The sequence below is a fragment of the Engystomops pustulosus genome, chromosome 4, assembly GCF_040894005.1.
Source record: "Engystomops pustulosus chromosome 4, aEngPut4.maternal, whole genome shotgun sequence".
Taxonomy (NCBI): Eukaryota; Metazoa; Chordata; class Amphibia; order Anura; family Leptodactylidae; genus Engystomops; species Engystomops pustulosus.
The window spans coordinates 193,615,358-193,630,061 of NC_092414.1; the positions used below are offsets into that span (position 1 = coordinate 193,615,358).

Below are 14,704 nucleotides of genomic sequence, written 5' to 3' on the forward strand. Positions count from 1 at the left end.
AGGCATGAGTGTAACTAAGGGAGGCTGGGCCCCATAGAAGACCTCTGCATAATGCCCTACTTGCCCTTAAATAATATACATATTTGTGCACATTTGTTTATACAATCATATATACACACACATACTGTCCTACATTCATATATGTACTTATACACTCATACATACAAAATATACACACATGTATATACTTATATACATACATATACAGTTCTAAATTCACACACACAAAATTATACACTTTTACATCTATATTTATTTGCACATATATACATTTATAAACTTATAGATACAAAACACACGCATACAGTGTATCCAGATTAAAAACACACATATAAAATATACTGTATAGACATCATACGACTTGCTCATATACCAAACCTAGATCTAAGTGGATAAAGGTTGATATGACCGAACCATCGTAATTTTTGGATCTGCCCTACTTATATCCTCTTATGATTCATGTATTACGGTGAAGGCTGTTTCCTGTGAAAAATTCACTAAAATAAAGCAGAAAAAAAAATATCTTCATTTTTGTGTGTGCCATACTTACTGATTGATGTAACCGGACTGATACTCCTACATTGAGAACCACTGACTGTGGAGTGTGCGGTTCCTATTGCTTTAAACCACGAGGGGGGAGTAGACAGCAGAAAGTACAGAAGAGATTTCAAGTGCATCTGACTTGGTGTCCACTCCCCCGACATTTACTATCTGAGCAGCTGACTCAGCTGTGTACTGTAAAACCATGCGCAATGTACAGTATAATATGGTGCTAGGGCCCCCTAGCACTCCAGGCCCTGTAGCAACTGCAATGGCTGCTACCCCTGTAGTTACGCCCCTGCTCTCATGTGTCTCTACTGGTCTGCCAGTAATAATGGTTCACGAAACACATTCCCTTAGTCACTTGAATGTAAATGGATGGACAGTCGGGAATGGCCAGTTACTCTTAAGATGGCAGTGGAACCTGTCATGTCGTGTTTATTTGGGATTTAAGAGAAGATCTTATTCTTTGTATTTTTGTCTCTGTTCTTTTGTTTTCTAAGTAGGAAACTCTGGCTACACTACACGGGCTGTAAGCATCTCCATCGTGGTCTTCATATTGGCTGTTGGTGTTGTATATGTGCTGTATAAGAAATCTCAGAGGTATGACTAGCAGTGGGAGCGAAGAGAAAATGTAGGGAACATATTTATTGATGTGACAAGGAACCTATGATGGTCCTAGGGACTCACCATTAACAGGTCCGCCAGGTGTAAGACACTCCAGTCATGTATCAGTTATTGCTGGGTGTCCAGTTGCTTTCTCTGCTTGGACATTGGATTTTAAACGGGTCGTACTTGTTTGATTCTCATCACCTATGCACAGGGTAGGGAATAACAATCTGATCAGTGAGGGTCCTATTGCCGGGAGACCTATTGTTCAAGGAAATGGACCCCCATTGATCACGAAAACAAGTTTCCCCTTCTCTAATTGATGTAGTGGCAGGTGGAGCAGGTCTTCTACAGTGATTAAGAAGATTATAAGATTTCAGACCTCAAAATATCTTTATTTTGCCTTCCTCCTAATAACAATTTATAAGACCATGTATATGCCCTAGTGTCAGAGAACACTTTAGTAATGAAGGGTCAGTTTTGCTCTTTCGCTTGTCTCATAGATTGACTCAAGCTAGTATTGGTGTGACCAACCCAACATTCAATATCCAAACTCTGCCTCCTCAGCAACCAGAGCCCGACTCATCCAATCAGCAGGTGAGTGGATTAGGTTTTCTGCATGCTATTGTCATAATCTGCTCAAATGTTGCTGGCAAATTCAGGGTTCAGTGAATCCAAAACATTTGGAATTCATTTCAGGTTGAAATGGAAAACTTTCTTGGCTTCCAGGCATCTCACAGTCAATGTAGAGGGGCTCCACTATCATGTGATATAATATATTTTATGACTCACTGAAAGCATAAAAGTTGGAACCAAGGGATCATAGCCATTTTTTGTAGTTGTTTCTGAAACTCTGAAGCTCAAGCCAAGCTGTTAATCGCACCTCAGCTTAAAGGAAAACCACCATTTGTTTTTATGCATTATGAAGCAAACAGATCTTGAGAATGCTGTAGAAACATATCTTGTTCAATCCCTGATGCGAGTGGTTTTGCTCAAAAAACAATTATAAAATTCAGGACCTTGGAAAAGCTGAGTTGCATGCTGGCTGCCCTGCACAAACGTCTTACACAGAGCTTCCTGAACTGTCCAGACATTACTAATCAACCTAAGCTGGATGACTCATACACAGCAGCTGGGGGATAGTGCAGCAATTGATTACTTCTGCCTGCACAGCACAATGAATATACAGTGTTCTCTGAAGCATTGCATAATTAGGGTAAGAGGAGAAGCGCCAAGCCAGTGCTTAGGGATTAAATTCTCAAGGTATGTATGGTTCACAATGCATAAAAGCAAATGCTAGATTTCCTTTAAAGGAAAGCGTTTAGCTATTTTTTACATATATGGCTGTAAAAATAATAAAGAGAACATACTCTCTGGTGCTCCCGTTCAGCTGGAGCTTTGTATAGAGTGGCTGGCAGTGACATCACATTGACAGTGTGCATGGCTACAACAGCCTGAAACTGCTGCTGTAGCAGACATGCAGCTACTGGTGCCAAAAAAGTGAGTATGAGCTCTTTTTCATTATTTTTACAAACCCCAGAGCCATATACAGTATGTAAAAGTAGCTACATGTTAACTCAAACAAAAAGCTTATTTTTTTACTGTTAAGTAAAATTTGAGAGAAGGAATAGTAGAAAAGAAGATTGATAAGAGATAGGAAAGACATAATACAAAGACATTGAAAGACATTGGGGCTTATTTACTAAGGGTCCGCGAATTGCATTTCCGTCGGACTTCCCAACGTTTTCGGGACTTGAGCCTCTGGGACAGGTATTTAGAAGGGGATTGTGTCGCACACTATCAGGTTTTCGAGCAACGGCCCAGTCTTTAATGCGACAGAAAGGGGGATCCAACTGATTCGGACTGAGCGAAGGATTTAAGATCAAAATTGTGTCACAACCAATGCACATGCTCCAGGAAGAAGAAGGTGAACTCCAGCGGACCTGAGCGGGGAGGTGACACATGCAGGACATCGGGCGCACGATCTTAGTGAATCGCGGCACAGTGCATTGTCGCCAGACAGCGCACTTTCGGGAACTCCTCCGGACGGGTGAGTAATTGTTCCCCATTGTCTTTCTTATATTGATAAGAAAGACAATGCAGAGGCAGCAGAAAGTTATAGGGAGAGTTAGATGGGAGACATTTATCAATACGATTTTAGCAAAGAACATAGAACCACTGGTTTGTGACTTCCACATAAACCCTACGAACTTTAGAGATATAGTTTTATCCAATGACACTTTACTGATCTTCTTTCAGGCTATTGAACCCAACTATGGAAAATAACATGGATGGAAAATGATGAAATTGATGAAGATGTATAGGTTATATTCTTGTTGTATCTTATTATATGTATAAATATGTATTGTAGGATTATGTTCATACTGTCACACTTTGTTACACATTGGGCCACATTTACTAAGGTGCTTGGGCCAGTTTTCTGTCGGACTCTGCACTTTCTTTTAGGTACAAACTGCTTGCACAGGTAATTAAGAAGTGTCCGCGCCACATTTGTGTTGCACGCAACCGTTTTTTTTTTGCCATAGCTGCACTATTCTTCATGTGACTTCTGCACTGAAGGGGACGTTCTAGTGCACAGTCGGACCGTGCGCCACATTTAACATGCAAAGTCCGACAGAAATGTGTGCAACACCCAATGTTAATGTTGCATCAAAATAAAGTTGGTGCACTCTGTCGGGGCAGTGCAGGGGGCGCCAGATTCATGAAGAATGTGCACCAGAAATCCTGAATCTGGCGCCCCCTGCACACTACACAGGTAACTGCACATAGTACACACTGCAATGTTCTTAGTAAATGTGCCACAATACATATTTATAACTATTCTTCATTTCTATTGTTCTGGAATTGTGGGTGGTGGGAGTAATGGCACCCATGTTTATCTCTTTTAAAGGGGTTGGCCACTTTACTTCAAGTTTTCTGTAATACATGGGTAGCATTGGATATCTTATAATTTTTCTATATACATCCATTAAAAGTTCTGTACTTCTGAAATGTAGAATATAGCCTCCTGGTTCACAAATGTCTTTTACCTTATCAGCCATTAGAGTTCACTAATTGACTGGGCAAGTATCTACCTTCCAGGATCTTATGATGTTATTCATAACCACAAATATAAGGTGCTGGAAGGTAGATCGGTCATGGACAGTTATGATCAAATGACCCTGCATCTCTGGCCATTTTATGGACCGGAATAAACTAAACTGGACACCCCCTTTAAGTGCATAGACTATCTACATTTTGTAAACTTACAATTACACTTGACCTTCAAGGCCATATGCTTCCATTATGTTTCTTACATGTATCTTATGGATTGTGAGAGGTTCTCTTCCATTACATGTCTGTGAACAATAGGTGGTGGAAGGTTCCTACTTCTGCATGAGATCAACATTACAGTGTAAATGTTCTGAAGATACAGTTGTGTTAAAGAATAAAAGTATTGCCTTGGTTATTTTACTTCTGTATTGCAGACTATTGAACATTAAAGGGGTTTCCCAGAATGCCCAATAATGGTGTTAGTTTAAAGGAAATCTACCATTTGATTTCATTCATTATGAACGAAACATACCTTAGGAATGCTGTAGTTACACTGGTGAATAAACATATCTTGTTTAATCCCAGAACTGAGTGGTTTTGCTGAAAAAACTATTATAAAATTTTAATAATGAGGCTCTGTCGCTCCTGTGCCTATCCTGGCGCTTCTCCTCTTACGCTTCTCCTCTTACTGGGGGACATGATACATGTCCCCCAGTGAATACAACATTCTCTGGAGCAGTGCATAAATGGCGTAAGAGGAGAAGCGCCAGGATACCCACGGGAGCGACAGAGCCTCATTATTAAAATTGTATAATTGTTTTTTTCAGCAAAACCACTCAGCTCAGGGATTAAACAAGATATGTTTCTGCATCAGTGTAGCTACAGCATTTTCAAGGTATGTTTGGTTCACAATGCATAAAAACAAAAGGTAGATTTCAAGTGTATAATATTAACACATGTGTCTTGGGGCAACTAAAACAAACCCTTTAATTCAACTGGTTGGAGTTAAGGCTTTTGGTTACTGTATGGTTCTGCTCTGGGTCCTGGTTTGATCTCTGGTAAATTTCACAATGCCGGTTGGGCTGGAAGTGTCAGGGAAGACTTCTGCAACACTGGAGGTGGGAGACAAAGCACTGTAGCCCTCGAAATCCCCTATAAAGGAAATCTGACATCATAATCAAGCATGATAAACTAGGTAGAGGGAGCAGGGCGTTGGGTGACATTATTTGCTCATTGTAACAGCCTTTGAATCTACAGTACTGAAAGGCTCTGGTAACACAGCTTAGCACTATACTGTACTTGGTACCTAAAATTAATTCAGGTCTACTCAGACTACTTATCCCCACTGTGAAATTGTCATCTCAGTACCCCTATCAATATACACTCATGGATCCAGAGTAAAAATCCTTACTAAGGAAATATAATGGCACGATTCCTGACTTCTTTTCAGACAAGTGCTCCCTGGCTGATAAGAGGAATTACTGGAAGTCCAGCAGAGTATTAATTTACCTAAATCCCTCTGACCTTTTCTTGTTCTAAAAACATTGCAAAAAAAAATCTCATCTACGTGATATAAATCGGACGTATCTGCAGTTCATCCGCAGTTTGGAAGAAGACAATGACAGAGGTATCCAATGCTGATACAAGAAAAAGTCAAGGAGGATAACGTTGGGTTCAAGGTACCGATTTATTTAGGCAACACATTTCGACACTGGAACGGCGTCTTCTTCAGGCCAAAAAATTCTAAAAACGTGTGCAAACAACAATAATAAAATAGTATTCAGTGGGGTTCATTTCAGGTAAAAGAATATATCAATACATAATTTTATATATAAAATATCTAGTACAAATCAAATTTTTTCTCAAAAAAGAAACCACATCTTGCATATCTAGTACATATTGGGCCAGATCTATTATTCTGGCTGCGCCAGTTTTCTGTCTGACTCTGCACATAGAAGAAGATGCAAACTTCTTGTACATGTATTTATAAGGTATCTGCAGCAGTTTTGTGTCGCAGCTGCTCTGTGTCCGACAAGACACAAAAAATGTGCCCTTAAAGAGGTGCGCTACTGCTTAGTCGGAGTTTGCGACACATTGGGGGTCATTTACTTAGGGCCCGATTCGCGTTTTCCCGATGTGTTACCCGAATATTTCCGATTTGCGCCGATTTCCCCTGAGTTGCCCCGGGATTTTGGTGCACGCGATCGGATTGTGGCGCATCGGCGCTGGCATGTACGCAACGGAAATCAGGTGGCGTGGCCGAACGAAAACCCGACGGATTCAGAAAAACCGCTGCATTTAAAACAAAAAATGTGTCACGGAGCTTGCACTTACCTTCACTCAGCCTGGCTCGGTGTATTCCAGTGCGTTCCAGTGAGATTCAGCGCAGCAGCGCCACCTGGTGGACGTCGGAGGAACTGCCTTAATAAATCCCGGCCGGACCCGAATCCAGCGCAGAGAACGCGCCGCTGGATCGCGAATGCACCGGGTAAGTAAATCTGCCCCTATGTGCTGCTGTATGTTCATGTACCTAAAAAATATTGGTGCACACTTCCCGAGCGAGCGGGGGCGCCAGATAAGATTTAGAGAAATCTGAGCCATTGTCACCGGATAAAAAAGTGGAGTTCTTCTGTGGCCAACAATCTGCTGGTATCACTGCAGCAGTTCTACAATAGCTCACTGCAGAAGTGTATATTGCATCAACTAATCACAGAATAGTCATATATACTCTAGGCATTGTCTAAACTAAAAGTAACGAGCAGGGGGACACAATAATAATAATCTTTATTTGTAAAGCGCCATCATATTCCGTAGCTTTACAGTTCATGGGGGACATATACAAATATAATATTACATTATAGAGGACAAACAGTCATATGGAGCGATAGGAGTGAGGACCCTGATCACAAGAGCTTACAGTCTATGAGGATGAGGGGGTGACACAAGAGCTTACAGTCTATGAGGATGAGGAGGTGACACAAGAGCTTACAGTCTATGAGGATGAGGGGGGACACAAGAGCTTACAGTCTATGAGGATGAGGGGGTGACACAAGAGCTTATAGTCTATGAGGATGAGGGGTGACACAAGACCTTACAGTCTATGAGGATGAGGGGGTGACACAAGAGCTTACAGTCTATGAGGATGAGGGGATGACACAAGAGCTTACAGTCTATGAGGATGAGGAGGTGACACAAGAGCTTACAGTCTATGAGGATGAGGGGGGTGACACAAGAGCTTACAGTCTATGAGGATGAGGAGGTAAAACAAGAGCTTACAGTCTGAGGATGAGGGGGTGACACAAGAGCTTACAGTTAGAGATGAGCGAACATACTCGTCCGAGCCCTGACCAACGCCGTTTCTGACAAGGTCCACCTGACCACGGACACATGGACGAGTGCTGCCGGGCAGGACCACTATATATCGCTGATGGCACATTGGGTTAACTTGGTGGAAGCTGGGACCGAGTCTGACCCTGCGGCTGGTCATATACTGCCGACGCCGAGGATTGCGGGGCCTACCTCGGTCCAGGTCTCAAAGGCCTACTATGCCTCCTCCTCCTCCCACCCCTCCTCCACCTCCTCCTCCGAATTACCATCCGTGGGCATGGCGCCATCAGCCATCTAGGCACAGCAGCAGTGCCATCCCTAAGTGACAGCAGACGGTGCTCAAACTGCTGAGCCTAGGCGATAAAAGGCACACCGCCCAAGAGCTATTACAGGGCATCACGGCGCAGACTGATCTGTGGCTGGCACCGCTGAACCTGAAGCCAGGCATGGTTGTGTGTGACAACGGGCGTAACCTGGTGGCGGCTCTGCAACTCGGCAGACTGACACATGTGCCATGCCTGGCCCTTGTGTTAAATCTCATAGTTCAGCGTTTCCTCAAGACATACCCCAATCTGTCTGATTTGCTCACGAAGGTGCGCCGCATCTGTGCGCATTTCAGGAAGTCCAGCACAGATGCTGCCACTCTCAGGGCAGCGCAGCGCCGCCTCCAACTGCCCGCTCACCGACTGTTGTGCGACGTGCCCACGAGGTGGAATTCAACATTAACCATGTTATCCAGAGTTTACCAGCAGCGCAGAGCGATTGTAGACTGCCAGATGTCAACTTCCACCAGAACTGGTAGTCAGGTCAGTCAGCTTCCTCAAGTCTACAATGAGGAGTGGACGTGGATGTCTGATATCTGTCAGGTGCTGAGTAACTTTGAGGAGTTAACACAGATGGTCAGTGGCGATGCCGATCATCAGCCTCACCATCCCGCTGCTTGGCCTGTTGAAAAACTCTCTGGTCAGCATGAAGTCGGAAGCTTTGCGCTTGTCACAAGAGACGGGGAAGAAGATTCCCTTGTTGATAGCCAAAGCACCCTCAGGTCTGTTTCTCAGCGCATATCGGAGGAGGTGGAGGAGGATGAGGAGGAAGAGGAGGAGAATGTTGGCGAGACAGAAGAGGCGACCATTGTTCAGTCCTTCACTGTTCAGCGTGTAGGGGCAGAAGAAGAGGAGTTGGAGGAGGAGGAAATGGACAGTCAGGCCAGTGAGGGGAGTGAATTCTTGCGCATTGGGACTCTGGCGCATATGGCAGATTTCATGCTAGGCTGCCTATCCCGTGACCCTCGCGTTCAAAGAATTTATTCCAGCACCGATTACTGGGTATTCACTCTCCTGGACCCACGGTACAAGCAAAATCTTTCCACTCTCATTCCTGGAGAGGAAAGGAGTGTGAGAATGCAGGAATACCAGCAGGCCCTGGTGCACAAGCTGAAACAGTATTTACCTTCTGACAGCGCTAGCGGCAGAGGGCGTACTTCTGCGGGACAAGTAGCGAGGGAGAGTAGGCGAGCAGGCAGCTTGTCCAGCACTGGCAGGGGTACGCTTTACAAGGCCTTTGCCAGTTTTATGTCACCCCAGCAAGACACTGTCACCTGTCCCCAGTCTCGGCAGAGTAGGGCTGATCTTTACAGAAAGATGGTGAGGGAGTACGTAGCTGACCATACCATCGTCCTAAATGATCACACAGCTCCTTACAACTACTGGGTTTCAAAGCTAGACATGTGGCACGAACTGGCGCTGTGCGCCTTGGAAGTTCTTGCCTGCCCTGCCGCTAGCGTGTTGTCCGAGCGGGTTTTCAGTGCAGCTGGTGGCATCATCACCGATAAGCGTGCACGCCTGTCGACTGACAGCGCTGACAGGCTGACGCTTATCAAGATGAATAAAGCCTGGATTTCTCAGGATTTCCATTCTCCACCAGGTGAAGGAAGCTCATCCTGAATAATGTATGCACTCCTCCTCCTCATTGTCCTCCTTCTCCTCCTCTTTGTACACTAAAGCAGAGGAAACTGGCTATTTTTTGCCAGGGCCAACTGGCTCTAGCTATAGTACTCTATGTATTAAATTTTTCTGGAGGGCCACCTACCCGGTCCTCTGTTTTAAGCAATTTTTGGGAGTGCCACATACAGGCACTCAATCTATTTAATTTTTCTGGAGGACCACCTACCTGCTCCTCTGGTTTGAAAACTTTTTTGGACTGCCACATACAGGCACTCAATCTATTTAATTTTTCTGGAGGACCACCTACCTGCTCCTCTGGTTTGAAAACTTTTTTGGACTGCCACATACAGGCACTATCAAAATTAAATTGTCTCCATAGCAGTCTCCACACGTCGTCTTTTTAGCTGCCTCCACACGTTATCTCCATTGCTACCTCCACATGGCATCGCCATAGCTGCCTCCAAAAGTCGTCCATATAGCTGCCTCCATACATGGTCTCCTTATCAAACGAGCTGTGTCAGGCAGAATTTTTGGTTGTTTTCATGGCTTCCACATCAAACTTGTTAACTTTGTCGCCACCCTGCTGTGTAATCCACAAAATATACTGGCAAACTTTTATCATTTACCGATATTATTTCAGCACTTCTTGCGCATCTGTTTACATTCCCCTCACCCGCCATAACCCAAACTTATAAGAACACTACTACACTTGATCTTATACAAAAGGTTCTTAGAAGTGCTGTTTGGGGAGTAGCCGAGAGACAGGGGCTTGGATTGGCGAAAGCTCGCCTGGCAGCGGAGCGCCAGCTCCATCCCAAGATCCAACTAACATAGTTTTAACTGCGGCTCCTTTAATCTACTACTACTTCACTGCCTCCATACATCGTCCCCTTATCAAACGAGCTGTGTCAGGCAGAATTTTCAGGTGTTTCACCAGATACATGGTGGAACTCGGCCCATCTGTCGCCGCCATGCTGGAGACCTGAAGTTGCAATCATAGCAGCGCAATATGGATGCCCCATACTGTCGCTTGGACAGGCGAAAGCTCGCCTGGCAGCGGACCGCCAGCTCCATCCCAAGATTAGGCAGCCTCAGAGGCATCCATGCATACTGCCCCTGCTGTTTCCTGTCCATTTTGCCTCCACGATCCTCCACAGCGTCCACCCATGTCTCCATGCGCAACTTTCAACTCTCTATACCCCAGACGCTGGAGCACGAGAGGATATGCAGCACATCATCCCCTTATCAAACGAGCTGTGTCAGGCAGAATTTTCAGGTGTTTCACCAGATACATAGTGGAACTCGGCCCATCTGTCGCCGCCATGCTGGAGACCTGAAGTTGCAATCATAGCAGCGCAAAATGAATGCCCCATACTGTCGCTCTTAATCATGGAAGTCGTCTCCATGGCTGCCTCCAGATGTCGTCCCCTTAACAAAAGAGCTGTGTCAGGCTCATTTTTCGGGTGTTTCACCAGATACGTTATGGAAATTGGTCACTATGTCGCCACCATGCTGTGTTATCGACTAAATAGACCGTCAACCTTTTGTTCACTTAGGAAATCATTTCAGCGCTTCTTGCTCACCTCCTTTGGTGAAACCTGAGTCCATTTAGGGTATGTCGCCATGACACTCTCTAGCCTGCCACTGCTGCCGCTGCCTCTGCATGCCGTCCTCTATAGTGTCAGGGTCAATTATTTTAGATGCTATCTAGCCTCATTCGGTCACTCTGTCATGGCCATGCTGTTGCCCATAATTTTGGCATAATGGTGCGATTAAGCAGCCTCAGAGGCATCCATGCATGCTGCCCCTGCTGTTTCCTGTCCATTTCCGTGGTGTTTCCATCCTTTTCTGAGGTTCCCAGGTGTTTGGCCAAGCTTCCCTGTGCAGACCCTTGGTCCCCTTGAAAAATGCTCGAGTTTCCCATTGACTTCAATGTGGCTCGTTATTCGAGACGAGCACTTGAGCACTTGAAAAGTTCGTCTCGAATAACGAGCACACGAGCATTTTAGTGCTCGCTCATCTCTAGTAGTAACTCCTGGACATTTCATATACAAAAACTTTTTGTTTCTTTGTGCAATCCCTCCAGCAGAGGTGGTCGTAACCAAGGAGTCAGTATCGTTTCTAAGGACTATATAACACCATTTATGAGAAATTATCTTCACACAGGTACATTTTTTTTAATAACATCTAATTGAAGAAATGTATATATACGTCAGTTTAATGAAACAGAATGTGAATGCCCAGACGAGAATACCCCTTTAATCTCCCAAATACCTGAGGATACATAAAAAATAAGGTGCAATTAATATATCATTGCAAATAAACTTCACTAGAAATAAACCCAAGTGGGACAGATTGCTCAAACCAATTAAAAAAATTCCTTTTGGCGAGGATAACGTGTAGCACTGTACATATCAGAGAGGAACCAAAGGAGGTGAGCAAGAAGTGCTGAAATGATTTCCTATGTGAACAAAAGGTTGACAGTATATTTAGTCGATAACACCGCATGGTGGCGACAGAGTGACCAAGTTCCATAACGTATCTGGTGAAACACCCGAAAAATGAGCCTGACACAGCTCTGTTGCTAAGGGGACGACATGTGGAGGCAGCTATGGAGACGACTTTTGGAGGCAGCTATGGAGACGACTTGTGGAGGCTGCTATGGAGATAACATGTGGTGACAGCTATGGAGCCAACATGTGGAGGCAGCTATGGAGACAACGTGTGGAGGCAGCTATGAAGACAGCGTGTGGAGGCAGCTATGGAGACGGCGTGTGGAGGCAGCTATGGAGACGACGTGTGGAGGCAGCTATCGAGACGACGTGTGGAGGCATATGGGGGGGGCGCGCACTCAGTCATACAGCTTTGCATCCATTATCAAAATGAGTGACCCATATAAAACACCAGAAAATCACAGCCGGCATAACTCCCGAAAATGTAGCCTGACACAACTCATTGCTAAGGGGACGATGTGCTGTATTTCCTCTTGCGCTCCAGCATCTGGGGTATAGACAGTTGAATGCTACGCATGGAGACATTGATGGACGCTGTGGAGGATCATGGAGGCGAAATGGACAGCAAACAGCAGGGGCAGCATGCATGGATGCCTCTGAGGCTGCCTAATCGCACCATTATGCCAAAATTATGGGCAACAGCATGGCGATGACAGAGTGACCGAGTGAAGCGAGATAGCATCTAAAACACCCAATAATTGACCCTGACGAGGATAACGTGTAGCACTGTACGTATCAGTATTTGGCCTGGTTATGGCGGCAGAGAGGAACCAAAGGAGGTGAGCAAGAAGCGCTGAAATGATTTCCTATGTGAACAAAAGTTTGATGGTATATTTAGTCGATAACACAGCATACCGGCGACAGAGTGACCAAGTTCCATAACATATCTGGTGAAACACCAGAAAAATGAGCCTGAGACAGCTTGTTTGCTAAGGGGACGACATGTGGAGGCAGCTATGGAGATGACTTTTGGAGGCAGCTATGGAGACGATGTGTAGAGGCAGCTATGGAGACGACGTGTGACGGCTGCTATGGAGACAATGTGCGGAGGCAGCTATGGAGATGGCGTGTGGAGGCAGCTATGTAGACGGCGTGTGGAGGCAGCTATGGAGACAGCGTGTGGAGGCAGCTATGTAGACGGTATGGCAGGGTTCAAGGGATGACCTGGATCGATTCCTGCAAGATCTCAATATCAACAATCGGAATATCTGGCTGACGAGCAATATCAGTCAAACACTCATGGAGTTTTTAGACATCCAGATTGAGGTCGGAACAGGGGGTCATCTTAATACTTCCATACATCGGAAGGAAACATCTGTCAATGCCCTTTTGCATGCCAGGTCATTTCATGCAGCTCACACAATTCGTTCCATCCCAACAGGACAATTTTTAAGAGCACGACGAATTTGCGACACACCTAACAGCTTTGAAAAGGAATCCATGACCCTTAGAACACGCTTCAAACAAAGGGGTTATCGTGACTCAGATATACAAAAGGGTTATTTGAGAGATCAACTGATAGAAGATCACTTTTGACTCAGAAACGAACACATGCACAGGAGAACAAGGTAAGAATCATTACTCCATATAATGCACAATGGAGGGAAATGAACAAGATCTTTGAGCGGTTTTAGCCAATACTACTAGCAGATCCTGATATTAGGGAACATATAGCACAAAGACCCCAGGTAGTGTCTAAACGTGCCGATACCATCGGCAGTACTCTGGTAAGGAGTCACTACACATCCCCTAAACCCAAGAATTATATTTTTGGGTCAAAGGGTCCGGACTGGGGATCATATCCCTGTGGACATTGTTCCGTCTGTCCGCATATTATAAAGACAAAAACTTTTCAGGATTCAAAAGGCCAACGCAATTTTAACATTGTGCATTTTGTGAATTGCAGTACTACCGGTGTAGTCTACGTGATTTGCTGCCCTTGTGGGCTCAAATACGTAGGCATGACAACACGTGAGTTGAAAATCCGTCTTCAAGAGCATATTAAGGATATCAGGACAGCAAGCAAACTTCTTCCCACTGATTTGGAAAAGCTAGCCCGACTTAAACCTGTACCAAAACACTTTTTGGAACACCATGGTGGGAGATGGCAGGATCTTCGAGCATATGGTATAGACAAGATAATTCTGGGAGCTCGCGGAGGAGATACCTTCAAGAGATTGGAGAGGATTGAATTGAAATGGATTGTGAAATTGGATACCATGTTTCCCTCAGGATTAAATGAGAAGCTATCGTTCTCCCCATTCATTTAAGCAGAAATGGGTAGTGAGTCGCAAATTTTATGGTTTTGTGTATATCTATCGGTTTTTACATTCCATTTGTTAATTTTGGGTGGTAGGGTGAGGTATATTGAGTGTGGGTTATATTGATTGGTGGAACGCTTTTAACTCCCCCCTCTTGTTGGGTGGTTGAGAGATATATATAGTCTATGGGGTGTGCGGTTGGGCACGTGTATTGTCGTATTGGTGGCAATGTGGAGGTTTTATACATATCTTGATGCTTTCCTACATAAGGATTGGATGTATGATGTATGATGTTGGCTCTTCCTCTTGCAAGTATCCTGTACTCTTTTTCTTTCGGTAATCACAGAGAGAGATGGAGCCTGGGATATCTATAATGCATTTATGTCTCAATTCATAATGGTAGCGATTTATGCACTTTAATAACAAGCACATGACACTTTATATATCTCTCCTTTTG

At 44.6% G+C, this 14,704-nt stretch overlaps 1 protein-coding gene across 1 annotated transcript in view; it reads left to right on the forward strand.

The window, feature by feature from the left end:
- Nucleotides 1-4,168, forward strand: part of LOC140128513 (zinc metalloproteinase-disintegrin-like halysase) — a 44,143-nt gene extending 39,975 nt beyond the window's left edge. The window contains exons 19-21 of the mRNA XM_072150211.1: nucleotides 1,044-1,143; nucleotides 1,653-1,746; nucleotides 3,409-4,168. Of these exons, the coding sequence (XP_072006312.1) occupies nucleotides 1,044-1,143; nucleotides 1,653-1,746; nucleotides 3,409-3,435 (221 nt within the window). The 3' untranslated portion in view covers nucleotides 3,436-4,168. The remainder of the gene's footprint in view (nucleotides 1-1,043; nucleotides 1,144-1,652; nucleotides 1,747-3,408) is intronic.
- The last annotated feature ends 10,536 nt before the right edge of the window (nucleotides 4,169-14,704 follow it).